The 16,656-nt window shown below is 40.5% G+C and overlaps 1 protein-coding gene across 1 annotated transcript in view; it reads left to right on the forward strand.

Annotated features, from left to right (window-relative positions):
* RASGEF1C (RasGEF domain family member 1C) overlaps positions 1-11,839 on the forward strand; it is a 71,982-nt gene extending 60,143 nt beyond the window's left edge. Inside the window, exons 12-15 of the mRNA XM_008632615.2 lie at positions 1,281-1,376; positions 1,526-1,649; positions 3,654-3,726; positions 4,119-11,839. Of these exons, the coding sequence (XP_008630837.1) occupies positions 1,281-1,376; positions 1,526-1,649; positions 3,654-3,726; positions 4,119-4,143 (318 nt within the window). The 3' untranslated portion in view covers positions 4,144-11,839. The remainder of the gene's footprint in view (positions 1-1,280; positions 1,377-1,525; positions 1,650-3,653; positions 3,727-4,118) is intronic.
* The last annotated feature ends 4,817 nt before the right edge of the window (positions 11,840-16,656 follow it).

Below are 16,656 nucleotides of genomic sequence, written 5' to 3' on the forward strand. Positions count from 1 at the left end.
AGGTGCTTTAGCTTTGATGCTGCTTAACAAGCTCCACTTCAGTTAATATACAAACAGCCCAGTGGAAACTTTGGACACTCTGCCATGCAGTGTTTTGCTTTATGTTCATGGTGGCCAAGTTTGTACTTGGTGGTTTAAAAGACAGATGTTGCTGCCACAGGAAAATTCTCAAAGGGGCAGCTGCTGACCTTCAGCTCAAACCCCCCAAGTGGCCCTTTGCTGTCACAGTGGCACTGCTGGAGAGGTGGGCACACTGAGGTTTGGCTGCTGAATCCCAGAGCCCTGGGAGTCAGCTTTCAGGGACTGGTCCTTTGTGTTATCTTTCTTTTCCCTTTGAGTTGTAAGACAAAGGACCCTGAGGGAGTCTGCTTCACTCTGGATCTCTGCTGAGGTTCTGAGGATGCACTTCAGGAGTGCTGCTACTGCTTTCTGCTGTAGAACATCTGGCAGCAAATTTATTTATCCCTGCTTGTAATTCCATTAATTTCAAGAGTTCTACCCAGAAATAGAATTCTTTTATAGCAAATTGACCCAACTCTAATGGGTTCGAGGGAAGGCTTGGATCACTGTTATATGCCACTCTGCCCTGGATGATGTCCAGGGCTAATTTTGAGAATTGCAATGGTCTCTCTGGCTACTGTTGGCAGTTTCCTGTCAACCAGCTTAATATTTTCAATCCTGTTGTCTGCAGGTTAATTTGGAGAAGCAGGTTGTACTAATCAGACACCAGGAAGGAAATTACATGCTTCAAGAGCTAGCCATGCATGGAGCTGTTGAAAATGAAACAGCTCCTGATTAACTGTTTGTAGACAAGTCCTTGGTCATCAAATTTGATTCTGTCTTTCCTTGTCTAGGGACAATACTGGTTCTTTGGTTCCCACCTGTGTTTAAATTGCTCGATTTGTGTATTCAACATCTCTGCTTATAAGGAAAGGGAAGAGTTCTGCAATGTTATTTTGCTCTTTGCTGTCTGATGTTGTCATCAGACAGTGATGCTGTTGATAATAAACTGGGCTTTTAGCATTTTCTTAGTCATGGTATTCTGCCCAGTGAACATTTGGTTCAGTTCACTTTCATCTCAGCATACATTCTGCTGGTGGCTGAAGGTCTCTCTAGACACTACTGCCCTTTGGCCTGCCTGTCGTTGTACTGCTTTTTAAGTGCACAGCACACTGGAAAGTTAATACTTCTTTATTCTCATCTCTCCCAGTTGAGTTGTTCTTTCATGCAGAGAAAATACTGAACTGAAAAGATAATGGTTATGTCATTTCTGTCCACAGATTGTGATCCCCTTCTTCAGCCTGTTGATCAAAGACATTTATTTTTTGAATGAGGGATGTGCTAATCGCCTTCCAAATGGACACGTCAACTTTGAAGTAAGATCTAAAAAACGTTTTTACCTATCCCATTCCAATAGCTGAGGGGCTGCCTGAGACTATTGGCCTGCAATTTTCCATGCAGACCATCAAACACTGAAAATGAGATAATCTTACTGTATCTGAGTGGAATGATTTTATGTTTACAGAAATTTCTGGAATTGGCTAAGCAAGTAGGAGAATTTATAACATGGAAGCAAGTGGAGTGTCCATTTGAGCAAGACCCTAACATCATCCACTACTTGCACACTGCTCCCATTTTTACGGAAGATGGTAAGACTGTACAATCACTAATCACTGCAAATGTCTCTCTTCATCACTGCTAATTAACACCCTGATCGTGCTTTGGTGATCTCTCTCACTGACTAGTCCCAGTTCTTTCCTAGCTTTCCTGCCAAACAGCTTGTTTATCCCCAGTCTATCAATGTGTTTTTGCAAATACAACCTTCTAGCAGATGAAGCTGCTGCCTGATGGCGTTTCTCTTGTCTGTAGCGTCTCTATAAGGCACTGTCTAGGAAGCTGCCATTGTGGCCCTCTTTTTGTAGTCACAAAAAGGGGCCACACAAGCATGTCATGGGCTGCTGTGAATGTCAGCTGTCCCTTAGCCACTCATTCTGTGATTGATGGAACCAGAGCTAATCTCTTTCACAAACCAACACTGTCATCTCTTCAGTAAACACAGCCCAGGGTGATGGAGTCCAGCTGACCTTTTCCTCTACAACAAAGACACGTGTTATCTACAGAAAAGAATTTTTAAGAAAACCTTTTCTATTAATTCCAGCTGTAGCTATGAAAGCCCTGTTCTGAAATTATTTCTCTGATTGTCTTTTTTTTACTTATCTGTCCTCGTCAGTTTGGTATCCAGCATGTCAGACTGTGTCATTTCATATTGGTTCGTGTCAGCTGCCTCTCTATACATTGTCACACACAGAATTGTCTATAGCAACCTTCCCGTAAGACATTCTGGTGCTGGATTTATTTTTCCTTCATTCTATAGGCAGTTTTCTGTACTAATCCAAGGTAATCAGACCAGACAGCTTGAATTTTACAGACTACTTCAGAAAGCAAAATACTGCTTCTAAAATCCTGCCTAAATCCTAAGAATGACTGCCAAAATAGAATAATTAATGTGATTAATATGTATCAAAAGGAGATAGGATGAAAGAATTTCATCTTGTTTTAGGCTCTAAAGGGACAGAAAATGAAGGGTAAAAGTACAGTTTTCAGGCTACTGGACTGAAAAAGAGTGACCTCAACCCACTAATTGTTTGCAGATTTTCTTCCTCATGTCCTCCCCTATATTCATACTGCTTTTGTGAAATGCCCTTTGCAGAAGCCACAGGAAGCCTCCCCCATTACCCAGGGGCAGTGCAGAGTAGAAAGAACTGCCCTGAATGAAAGGTGGGAGGATATCTGAGAGAGATGCAGCAGTGGCATGTGAAATGCAGCTGTACTGTGTTTGTCTCGATGTGGAGACATGGTGGCCAACACTTGAATATTAAAAGACAATGCATTTGTAGCACAGACTTGAATGCTGAGGTGGTCCCTGCATTAGAGAATAAAAGCATCATGAAACAGTCAAATGAGGAAATGTGTGTGAACACAGATTACAGCCTGTGATTCTGAGAAGACAGTGAGATATTAATGCACTGCCAGCTTTTGCAGAGAAGACTACAATCTAGACTCATTTTGGTGTCATAAAATGCATCCTACAGTGTAAAGATTTCCAGGGGGGGAAGACATTTATTTTCTTCCACTGCATTCCTTCTCTGGTTTCTGTAACTTACTCTTACCTTGAGGGTATTGTGTATCCTTTTAAGCTACCATGTTCCCATAGACTTTAAAAAGATTGAGGAACATAAAGTTGTGTTAAATGATGAGAATATCCTTAGTTTCTAAAAGCTTATGTGTTTAGGTGTCAGGTCTCACTGTCTCATTTTTAATGTTCATATAACTCTTGAGTAGCAGTGCTGTGATGGAGGAAATGGGCCCAGATCTCTAGATGCAAAACCAGAGACCATTCAACTGCTTAATACTGTTATGAGAAGGTCATGCTAATATATTTTAATTCTGGGCTCCTTTACTGTTCCATCAAAATTAACATAACAGCTTTCCACGGTAGATACGTGAGCTAAACATCAGTGTCCCACTATTACCAGCTACCTGATGGACCATGAAGTTTTAAAATTTCTGTGTGGTACAAAAGAATATACAGGAATGCAGAGAGATGGGGCTTAACAATGCTATTGGAAATAACACATATTTACTGTTTCCAGGTTTGTATCTGGCTTCCTATGAAAGTGAAAGTCCGGAAAACCAGACAGAAAAAGACAGGTGGAAATCCTTAAGGTAACATCTCATTTTATCAGCTCATTTCTAAAGTATGTCCAAACTGCACTGATACCAAAGCTTGTGAAGTGCAGGTATTTAAACTGTGACCTCTGAGGGAGGTCTCTTCCATTTAAAACTAATTTGCAGAACCGAGGCTGCACTGATAAAAGCTCATTTTAATCTCAAATTATCCTCCATGTAAAGAATACCCTCAGCTTGCTGTACCCATGCAAAAGCCTGATGCAGATGAAGAATGCCCCAGGCTAACTGGATCTTCCAACAGTTTACAGCTCTTCTAAGAGATGTATAATGGTTTGATATAAGTGGGAATATGAAGAGAGTGATTGAAACAACCGAAACCTTTAAATTTGCTTCTTTTTTTTCATTGTCCTTATGTTTTACATTTACAGATCCACTATTTTAGGGAAGACTTGAAGATTAAGAGATTATTGCAGTAGGTCAAGGAAAAGAAATCCGCAAACATTTTGCACTACTGATTCCAAAGATGCCTGTTTGGGATTTAGACAATTTCTTTTGTTTGAGTTTTTTTGTTGGGTTTTTTTGACTGCCTAACATGATGGATGAACTGGATTCATCCACTGAAATCAACAGAACTGTGTGCACAATGATGCTTTTCTAACTATGAGACAGAGAGAGGACGGACAAACAGACTATTTGCGGCTGTGCCCAAACTGCGTCAGGATCACTGTAATTTTGCCTCTGAAGGAAAACACAAGAAAACCAGGAGCAGGGAGAATCGTGGTACTGCAACAGAGGATGGAAAAGTATAAAAAAGGAAAGCAAAAATACACGAGAAGTATTTCAGAAGCAGGTGCTTCGGACAGCAGTTCTTTAAACCCTCTGAGGATTGTAAAATTAAATCAAAGACACACACAACAGCAATCTGGTTAATTGCTGAATGAAGAAAAAAGAACTTAATCTTGCATTAGCAGTCCCCCAGCCTTGTTGAACAAAGCACTGACTGCTGCAGGTATGAGCTTGCAGGGACGAGGACTGACACTGCTCACATACAAGTCTGTCGCGTTAGGCCACGTCAGCATGGGACAGTCGTCCTGACCCCATGGGTTTTTACAGAGAACAACCTGGAGTGTGACTCTTGCTTAGTTAATCTTCCCACCGCTGTTGTTGCTTTCCTTACTGTGAATCTGGGCTGGTCTGAGGAGGGCAGAGGGCAGCCAGTGCTGCTCAAAGACACCCCCACCACTTCTGAGGTTGAATGAAGAAGCAAATGACTCTGGACTCAACTTACCTCTATTTAATGTATGTAGTGTATTCCCTAAATTTATTGATGCTGAGTTGCATCTTTTAAGGGGTTTTATCACACTCAAAGAAAAAAGGTACTTCATTACCATTTCTGTCAGGTTCCAATTAACACAGTACTGTTTACTTTGCAACATGAAACGTAGGAGGATGGGGGGTAATTGCTCTGAATTTGGGAAGTATGTGGTATGCTTTAAAAAGACAAAGGGTTTCAGACGAGAATGAATGCACTAAAGAATTTGTCATTCATGAGCAGATAACCATTTTTGTCTTTTTTACTTTTAGGCTGTAAAGGTCACTGTTTCCTTACAGGTAATAGGAAATAGGGACTGTGTCTTGTGTTTAAAGTTGTACAATAATCAAGGTGCTACTGTAATAGATATATTAAATGATAATGAACTATATTAGATTCAAAACTAAGACCTAACAGTAGACTTACTGTTTGTGTGTGGAAGGAATGTTCCTAACTGCCCCAGAAAATATCTCAAAAAACTTAAATGAAATCTAAATGCCACATCATACTGAACTTTGCATTTTTGTTACTGACTTGGTGCTACCTTTTCAGATGTTCCAGTCCTTCTCTCCCTACAAAAGGATGTAACCCTTTCTGTGAAATCAGTAATAATTTTATTTCAGCACAGAGTGATTCCAAGTGGCTGTAGTGTTTTGAAAAATTCGGGTTATCACAAAACCTGGCTGTGTTGGCCTATTCAGCCAGAAAACTGGAACTGTTCCTGTCCTCTGCCAGGCCTCGAAGTTGTCTGTGCCTGAGTGAGCTGTTGACCTGGAGGCATTGGTGGGCTGGTGTTTGAGGGCAGCAGCCTGAGAATGCTCTGTGTGGTGCACTCCAGGTTTGATGTGTCTGCAGAGCAGTTTTGTGTTAGGTTATGGCCTGTGGGAGCCCAGTCTGGCTCACTGAATCCACTGCTCCTGTGCTTGCTGAGCTGAGCAGGATGGATTTTTCTGGATTTGCAAACAGGGGCTTGAGGCAGAACTTCAGGTCTCCTTTTCCTGTAGATCTATCAGCACATGAATTCAAACAGGGGGCACATAAAACTCTAATGTGTTTATTCGAGCTTTGTATGGAAGAACTAAGTGTAAAGATGGCACAGTATCATTGCAGCCATGGAATGATGACTATTCTGCTGATACTGTGAATATGCTGTTTGTTAATTTTTGTACATGAGCTGAGAGCTACACAGAGAAACTATACACATATAGCTGTTCCTTCAGGCAGAACCATTTCCAAAATGAAGCCATTAAAAGCCTGTTAAATTTCAGATTAATCCAGAGCAATAACCATAAACATATCTACAACAATGCTAATGTTTAAGTGTGTTTGCTAAATGGTCATTCTTTCTTACTACCCGCATCTTTTTAACAGGCACAGTGTGACTTCACATTGGAAATACGGGGGTTTTGTTTAACTGAAACCCAGTGCAGGTGGAGGGACCCTTTCTTAAAACCTGCTTTTAAAATGGAAATCCTCACTCCTTTTCAAGTTAGCCACTAGAGGCTGGTACAGATGAGATTATACAACCGTGACAATTAAAATGTGATATCTCATTATAATTCCGTGTATTTTGGGGCACCTTCCATGAATTTGGGCAATTTTGTAAGTGTAAGTTAAATTAGATCTCCTAAAGTTTATCATTGTTGCAAACGAAACCATTTTCGTAGTCCAAAACTTTCAAAGCTCAGTGCTTATAGTAGAAGCATAAAGGTCAGATTTAGGTGGGTATTAAGGGCTTAGTGGGACTGTCAGAAGCACTAAATTATTCTTAATCCTTTATGTAGTCACACATTTAAAAGGTCTTTTTTCAGAGGTGTTAAACATCCTCATCTCTTGGGGAGTAGTGAGGCAATTATTGCTTTATAGAGGTGCATGGCACATTAATCTGTAGTATTTGATCTCCAGAGACACTCACTGCTCTTTGCAAAATGACTTGGAGATGAGAGTGTGAACTACTTAAAATGAGAAGACAGTGCTTCTAAAAAACGGACTTCAGCAGTCATAGCTTGTCTTCACATAATTTTGTAGCTATTTAAACAGAAACAATGTAAGCCTTAAGTTGCAGCTGTCGGTTGCATTTCTAATTGACCGGTGGCCTAACCAGGGTGAACAGCTCCTGGCAGGAGCATGGTTAGAGCCTTGCTTCACCAACAAGCACCAGTACAACTGAAAACAAAGAATGACAACTTGGGCAATCAATTTCTTCTAAAAATGTATTAATATTACATGAAAATGAGAACATAAACATGTCCAGTAATTCATTTTTCTTGCTATAAAGGCATAAGGAACTCCTGCCATGCTGAAAAGAAAGGAGGATCACTTCCCACCAAGCACTAAACCACTGTAAGGCTTGCAGTCATTAGACCAACATCTAGACAAGTTACTAGGAGTAATGTTGTGGCTTTCTAATTCTGCTTCTTTGAGTGGATTCACTCCCCGACAGCTGCTTGAGCTAAGACTACACAGAGAGCAGAGCAAAACCAGACCTGTATGTCTGCAGTGTTGGTATCAAACCCCTAAGCTGGTAAGATGTGAATATGACACAGTCTTGCAGAAGCATTAACTTAACTTCTGGTATACAGCAGTATTTTAAAAGACCCAAATACATGAAATCACTTCTGCACCTCCTCCAGTGTAATCAAAATGGTAGCAAAAGTCCCCATTTTTTCATTTCTTGAGTGTGCCAGCAGGGCTAGGTATAAAGCTCAGTGGAAAGCAAGGAGGGAATTGTGTGCCTTCAGCTTGTGTGAGGTCAGTAGATGAACTTGCTCAATGCCTTTAAAAAGACACTTAATCATACAATGTTGCCCTCAATTTCACATCAGCATCAATCACATTACTGAATTAAAGGTGCATGGATGTTGGTCAGTTGGGCGTGACTAGATTTTCAGGGCAGAAACTCAAAATGAGTCAAGCACTCAAGAACCCTGTGCACCAGAGTACACTGATTAGACTATCATTATTCCCTCTCTTAGGCAATGAACACAATCCTGTTGTACATCTCTGGAAGCTCCCCATGTGGATAGGGCAAACTGTGATTGCAGCTTCTGCTGAGGTGTCACTTTAAAAAAGTGTGGACAGCTGCTAAAGCACTTCAAATAAGAAACAATTTAAATGTAGAGATATTTTTCTCAGCTTGAGAATATTTTATGACGTGGTCATTGGTGGTAAGATAATCACTCACTTAAAATTAAGCCTGTCCCTTCCTGCTATCTTGGTTATTTCATCATGTTGTATTGCAATAGTTTATGCACCTTTTCTTAAAGCACATGAGCGCTGGTTTGCACATGACTGTAAATCCAGTTTAGAACAGAGCTCAGATCACTGAAAATGTAATTGGAATTTTCAACAAAAAGACATGTTAGTAGAAAATATAGTTATGCATATCAATGTAAAAATGTTACACAGTTAACAGTCTCTGGCCTAGCAATGACTGTGTTCCATGGAATGAGACTGATTCCAAGCATAGCAATGTGCCAGAGGAAAAACTCCAATTAATTTTGATGGGCTTTGGAGCAGTACTGCAATTATTAACTGTAGTACAGTTTTTAGTTATTCATAGGTATTAAACTGTATTGACAACTGATGTAGTCTTTGTGCCAGGTGCAACTCTCAGATGGGAGGTGCACTTAATAGGGTGAAAATCCAGCCTTAACAAAAGTTTTCTTTGACATTGTTGAAGTTTCAGCAGCAAATTCAAGGACTAAATCTGATTAATTAATGTCTGAGAACAAAATTTGACTTCCTGGCTTTAAGAACCTTTTTCTCTTTTTATACTGGTAGAAATTAGCCATACTGTCTCAAATTACTCTCTCATTGGAAATTAAACCCCCTTTGATTGTGAACTGATTATTTCCATTGTTGTAGTTGCAGAATGGGGTTAGGGAGTGACAAGGAAACGGGGAAAAGCCCCTTTGTTACTGCTCAGAGACTCAACTGTGGGCCAAAGCTGTCTTTTCTTTTGTCCTTTCTAACATTACCTGTCGAGTGAAATTACCTGCGTAGGTGGTGCAGGGCATTACTGAAGTGTGGCTGGGGAACAGCACACATACCTGGGCTCAGGATGGCAGCACAGGCACCATCAGGGACACTGAGGGGTGATGAGATGATCCTGGACAAAGCTGATGTGCACATTCATGTCTGAGGCTGCACTCAGCTCTCTGATGCTGGGACACATCCCTTTTGAAAGAGAGAAAGTTCTTGGAAGTTCACCTGAGGCAAAGCCTACTACACTTCCTTATCCACCCAACAGAATGATTACAAGAAAATTCTTTGAACTAAAAGAGGTTTCTCTAGTGGACTTAAAGCAGTAAAGAATTTGTTTCTTAGTTGACAGAGATTTTAAGATCTAAGCAACATGGAAAAATAAATATTTTAAAATTATGAGAAATACATTGATGGTTGTTAACTTTCATATTTCACAGCATGGCAGCAGAGTGGAACAATATCTTCTATTAATACCAGTGGCAGCTGGGCAGGCGAAGGCAGGAGAGAATTTCTGGTGCAGAAGATGTTACCAATAATTGTGTTTTAATATTGGCTAGAGTGCATCCCTTCCCCTAAAACCACTGCTCCCTGCTCTGTGGAGCAGCTGAACCAGTTACATTTTTAGATGGTACAGATCTGGAGTTTAATCTGGTTTGTATTAATTTCTTTTACAATTCTTTCTGCATATTTTCAGATAGGCAAAAAATACTGAGTACATTAAAGCTAATGCTCATACAAGGCATCACATCCTGCATTGTTACATTATGCAAGTGTAGATAGGGAGCAAATAGCTTGTATGGGTGGTATTTCATACACTCAGCACAGGTGCAAGACACTGAAACTCAGGCTACAGCCTCAGCTGCAGAAAAAAGTTAAGTATGAGTAACTCCTGCCTAGATCCCCTGCCCTGCTCCATGGCCAGCACAGACTATAGTGCTGTAAATTCTGAGTGGCTTAGCCTGTTCGCTCTTCCCTTGATGCCTTTCCCTCCACAGAAGTGGTGTTTTGCTCCATAAACAGCTCTTGCAAAATGCCAAAGGAACATTTTTTTCTAGCTCTCTGCCATACAAAGGCTCTGTAATCATACTCCAGATCTGTCATAACAGAATAGGAATTCTCCGTTTTCATCCCTATGGCCTTAAAACTGCCAACCCAGATTAATATTGCAGTGCAGCAATGTTCCCAAGCCTCCTAGAATGCAGAAGACTTGACAGTTCAGAGCTCAGGAGTCCTACAAGTTATGTGTTTGTAAAGGAACCTTCCTTCTAAAAGGTGCAAAGCCCATTTAATGGAATTCTGAACAAAAAATTCCATATTCCAGCTACCTTTCAGAGAAGCATGGCTTCCTCAGTGAACTGTTACTGGTCAGTACTGTATCACTGCTTTCATTATTTAATTATGCTTCTAAAATTCCAGTGTTTTTGAAATGAACATATGATGGTTTTTTGATGATTGGTCCATGGGCAAACAGAATAGAGAAAATGGGGGCTGTAGTTTAGACTGTTGACATCATCTGTATTTCTTTAGCAGCCCAAGTTGGGTTATCACTTACTGTCTGTCCTTGCCTTGAACCAGAAGGAATTGTTCCGATACAATTGTCCAAATTATTAAAACTTAGTGAAAGACGCACACACAGAGCTATTAAATTCAAGTGTTTCACAGTCTGATCCTTACAAATGTACAAGTACTTCCCTTAGGGGTCTGTCTGTAAAAACACCATTACTAGTACAACACAGATGGAAAATAAATTATTCTCTGGGTTTCAGAACTCTTAGCAAGCGTTCATCAGCTTATGAAGGTGAAAAACCAGATTTTAAGACTTTTTTTTCACTTTTAGCAACAGTGACTATCAACTGTCTTAAACCTAAATTCCAAGAATATAGGATTCTAAAACTATTAGAATGATACTGTTTAGTCACAGACCTAAAAGCACAGAGTAGAAATGGATAAGCAGAACTGTCTTTATTTTCACCCTGAGAAATTCAAAGGTTGACAGGACCAGGGTTACCTGGGAAGCACGTCCTTTCAAACAATTACCCCAAAAAGATATCCAAATTTTAGTTTTACGTTTCTTCTGGTGTTACTCCTTTTTACAGCTGTGCTTAGATAAATGGGAGCTAAATTATCACTTTAGATTTTAAAAAGAACCAAGCTAAGAGATAAATATGGCTTAAAAGAACGGTATATATTAATCATGTGAGTGATAGCAATGAGGAACTGTGCTTTTCCTGTATCTTTTTCATTAAATTAAACAATTCATGTTGTGATTAGCATTTTCGGGTCAAATTGAAATCCCTCTACCATAGAATCATAAAATTGTAGAATCATTTAGTTTGGAAAGGACCTTTAAGATCATCAAGTCCAACTTTTAACTCATCCATAATACTCAAACCATGTGGCTTTGTTAGAAGTTCCCAGAACAAATACCAACACTTTATTAATTGCACAGGCAGGAAACAGTAAAGTTACTTGAAAGTGGCTGTTATGATTTTGTGACTGTACATAGATCTTGCAAAATGTTATTGGTAATATGCATCCTATACCCTACATAAACACTGCGAGAATAGCATGGTCATTGTTACGCTGTATAGCTGTTGTGGAAAATGTCTTAACCTGCATTCATGATGATAGTGCCCATCCTACTCCCATGCCTTTTTATACAGTTGTGGTAAGATTGTTATGAAATCCTTTTGTCAGTCATGTTCCAGCTAACTTACCTATGTATAGAATTTATATATTAAACCCCCCTAATTTATACTGTGTTTTAACAGTTTGCCTGAACTGTCTATGGTTTCTAAATTTTGTAATGTGAGTGTCAAATAAGAATAATAATTAAAAAAAAAAAAGACTCGGCTGCGTGGAATTTTTTCTTTTGTTTTATATGTAGTAAAGATTTCAACAACTGCAAATCTAGAGGATAGGCTGAGAAGAAACTCACATTGCTTTGAAACTCCAAAAATACGAAGATGTCCCTGACTCTGCCCAACAATGCATGAATATGTGTGTAGGCAGAAACCTGTGGTTTCTGCTCTTTCTCATTTCCACTTTACTGCTTCTCTCTTCATCCTCACACATTCAGAACATTGCACTGCATGTGTACTGCAAGGAAGGGAGGCAGATTCACAGTTCCCATAATAAAATATTTTCCCAAATAGGAGCTGTAGAATGGGAACTTCATAATAATAGGAGGAAAAAGCTGAGACTGGGTCTGAGTATTTTTAGTTTGTTTCTATAAAACTCCACGGTACAACTGATGTTTAAATGTGTTGTTTTAATTCTTGTATTGCTGATGGCAATACAAATAATAAAGTGAGAGGTACTACTGAGAGGAGGGACCCATTTCAGTAACAATGTACAGTAAGAGACATCCTTGGTTCAAGCAGCTTAAAACTCTTTTAAATAAAGAAGAAAGAGGCTCAGAGGTGAAACTTGTGTTGACGTAAGTGGTGGAGTTCCCTTGATGTAACATTTGGCACCTGCACCACATTGCTTCTGTGAGTGTGTAACTGCAGCACAGCTGGTCCTGCCTGTTGTCACCAAGGGAGAACTGCCCGATGTGAGTGGTGTCACTGACTCCAAAGCCTGCGGAAGTGGGACGTGCAACCTCCTTTCTCAGCACAGTATTCTTATGGTGCCAGAGCTCTTGCCAAAAGGAACTGTTGAGTCATCTGGCTGAATTTCCTGTAAACTGTGGCTTATTCAGGCTTCCCCTGTCAAGCCCCCAATTCATTATTAGGCTAAAACATTTCAATCCTCAGGAGGCCCAGTTGTGCCACAGAGAGTGAGAAAAGTCCAAGTTTCAACCATCCCTGTGAGCCTTTCAATTAAAGGGAGTGGATCAGCTCAGCTCAGCCCAAGGCAATCCCAGCTGGCCCACGGATCACCTAAATGAAACCCAGTCTGCCCACTGCAGGGAACACTCCTTGGCCCCGGTGACCTGCCAGCTGTTCAGGGCACGGTGTCCCCGTCGCCCTCAGTACAATGGGAACACGCTGAGGGCAGCAGAGGCCGTTCCAGACTGCCACTGGACACAGCTCAGAGAGAACCATCCTATTACCTGGCCACAACTGTTCCCCAGTGCACATGGGAATGAACACAAATGCCCACACTGACACAAAGTTTCTGGGCCACTGCTTTTCTAAGAAAAATTCTAATAACTCTTTAACAAGGAAAATGTGTCTCTAAGCCATAACCATACCTTGTTCTTTTTTACCCGGCTGAATATTTGCATTTTTTTCTATTCTGCTGCATAATCTCAAAAGAAAAAAAAAATCTATTTTAAATTTTTCCTCCATAAAAATAAACTCCTGTGGAATGGAAATACAACTGTCAGTGGGTGCTCACTTTCCTTTTTGCTGATCCATACATCCAAGCTCCTATTATCTCTTTGAATTTACATATGCCACAACAATCTGGGACAGTGGCTCCCTTGATCAGTAGTTATAGTGATTTGTGAAATGAATAATATATTTTGCCTGATACATCTTAGAAATTCTCCTGATGGTTTTTCCATCCCCATTCAGTTCAGTCCCTTATAAAGAGACAGTATTGTCATTACTCTGTCCCTGAGCTCCCAAGCAAAGACAGCTACTCCCACACGGTCAAGGGAACCTAAGAAAATCTGTCAGTATAAAAATCAAACCATGGAAATGTAGAAATCCATAAACAACTAAAGGCAAAGCACAACTGCTAATCGGCCACCCTTTAACACTAACCAGAGGGAGAGAAAACCAAACCAATACATCTGTAACTAAGAAAAAGCAAGCATAGCACTGGAAGTACTGAAAGCCAGGAATTTTTGGCTCTGCCTGAGTTCTTAGGCTTTGGGCAAGGCAGATGACCCTTGCTTTAAATTCTCATCCAAACAATGAGAAAACCAGGTAAGATCTATATCTCCTGAGGAGCTGTTGTGAGGATGGATCACCTCCTATGGTAAGGCATTTGAAAGAGGAACCTTACAAAACTGCATTTTGAAGCAAATGGTTTGAATGTATCTCTTCATACACTCACAAATGTGTCCCACCAGCACAGTAACACTGAATTGTAATGTACTCTGCTGTACAAAGCAATCTAAAACATAGTTGCATTGTGTGTTACTCACTCCACAAGCTGTGCATACATTTGGTGTTGCAAGTCTAATTAAAGAAGGATCTATCTCACATAAACAAAAGTAAATACCATAAGGGCTGACAGCAGAAGCAGCTGTAACTACACTCAAATGAATTTCCTGAGTTTTGTAAAGACTAGATTTCTCTAGTTTGATTCTTCAGTGTTCTTCACCTCATTTCTGACTTAAAAATGGCCATTTCTAGAGGGACTGTCACTTTGATACATAACCTGGTCATGGCCAGCAAATTTCTCCTGACTTTATCGTTCTCTGAGACATCACTTAAATTCCAGCTGACATTCCTCCACTGCTGTGTCTCCACTGCCACCTCCCGAACAGGAAGGAAAATCAACTGCTTCCAATTCTGCTTTTCTTTTGAATGTCTGCAGAGGTGGTTTTGAAAGCACTTTGTTCAGCACACAGAGCAGGAGCCGAAACTGCTTTGCAATCTGTCTAGAGAGGCTACGTTCTATAAAATCCATTGTAAGACTTTTGCTTCAGAGGGAAATTTCTTTATGTATGTTTGATATGAAGGTGGTACAACCTTTATACACTGCTTTTCTTCTTCAAAAAGGTCCAATTATTAACTTCTGATAGGTTTATTCCTCTTTCAGCTGTCAGCTGAAAACCTCTGACTGAAACCAGTACATTTTTACAGCTCCCATTCATTGTGTTTTCATAATGTACAATAGTTATTTCTACCTTTTCTATTCCAGGCTGAAGATCCTTACTCCCAACAGGAGAGAACCAAAATATCCTAGAACCAAAATTTTCCTGCTTCCAAAGGTAGTCAGTTCTGGACGGTCTCTTCTGCATTAATTTCCTTTTTTCCTATTAAATGTGGTTTCCCAAAATTGTCTCTGAACTGCTATACCCAGTTAGAGGCTCTGTCATCCATTAAAGCTTCTCTTTATAAGGGGAGAGGAAAATAGCAAAGGTAAAACCCAGTAAAAACCTAGAAGAGGCATCCAGGCAAGAAGGGCAGATAGCGTGACCCTGTCACATCACATCTGCTCTGCCCTGCCAGGAATACCAGGCACTGGTTTGTCATCAGCCTTCAAGCAAGAAACTTTCCATAAAATCCAGATGGTCTTCCTAGACACACCTCTTGTAATAAGAAATTAGTGAAAAATTGTAATCATGTGGTACAGTTGGCTAATGTCAGGTACATGAGTATTTTCTGCCTCCTCACCTGTGCATGTTCATTCTCTGTAAATGTAATTTTATGCTTGTTTTTTCTGCTGCTTGCAGTCTGAGACAATTCCCCAGAATCAGTGGATGTTGGGGAAACTTGTAACACTTCACAGATATTACTAATTTTTTATAAATAATAACCAATAATTTAGGTGCTAAATGAGAAACAGTGAAGCACTGGCACCAAATACGTATTTGGCGATAACAGATTTGGTATACAACACGAATTATGAAGGTAAAAGGTTTTTAAAAATACAGGATGCAACAAAAAGGTGTCAATGCTCCATATCTTAGTTTGTCTTCTTTAAAAAAAAAAACAAAAAAACAAACAAGAAAAAAACCCAAGAAGAGGAACAGGATTTCCCCTCTAGTGCAAACCGTGTTTAAATGGTTATCTTAAGCTTGTTGGCAAACAAATTTTAATGAAAATTTTAAAACCACACATGCAAAAGTATGTACGCATTTTAGAACAATTTACTGTTATTGGGGACTGACATTAAAAAGACAACAGCACCCATTAAATTAAAAGTACATTACACCTTAGCTATTCTGGATTTTGCTTCAGCTGCAAAACCTCGCTGTATTAGAGGTAAAACTTGCTAACATTATTCTGGGAGAGTCACTGAGTTCAGGAGTTTTTCAATTTATCCATTAACCTTCAGAGATTGTGATTTTCCCCAGATAAAACACTGTGAGCTACTAAATCTGAAGCTTGCGTTTCAGTTCCACTTTTCCCCGCTTTGGGGTTTGCTTTACTTTGTAACAATCTCTTTGGGCTGATTAAATTCTGTCCGAATGATACCTGGAGAAGTTGGTGGTAAGTTTCCCCCGTGCAGTCCAGCATTAACCCCTCAGTAGGGTTCAGGCCTGGGACGCTGGGTTTTACCTCTGCCAGGACACGACTCAGCTGCACCCGCCGTCCCACACGTGCTCCGGAGTGAATCCGCAACCGCGCAGCAATCCGTGCATTGCGCACGGCGGAGGGGGCAGTTCCGAGTTACAGACACCGCAGATAATATATTTTATTGCGTTTTTACCGTGAGCATCGCACAGGAACGGCTCACACAGAGAACCGTGAGCCTCAAGCCAGGCCTATCTGCGGAATCAACCCGCTCACCAAACTGCTTAAACGCTACGTTTGGCGGGTTCATTAGAAGGAATTAATTGTTTGGGACTAATTGGTGATTTCCGCACTGCTACACGCGTTTGATGAGGCACGAGAGGAGGGCAGGCGCGCAGCTCGGGGGTGGCATCCGAACTCGCCCTCGCTGCTTGAACCCCTCCATGGAACTGGCTCACAAAGCCATGAAGGATTTGGGGAAAGTCGATGCCCAGGATGTGGGGTGGGACGGGACGGGACGGGACG

Source organism: Corvus brachyrhynchos, unplaced genomic scaffold, assembly GCF_000691975.1.
Source record: "Corvus brachyrhynchos isolate BGI_N302 unplaced genomic scaffold, ASM69197v1 scaffold54, whole genome shotgun sequence".
Lineage (NCBI taxonomy): Eukaryota > Metazoa > Chordata > Aves > Passeriformes > Corvidae > Corvus > Corvus brachyrhynchos.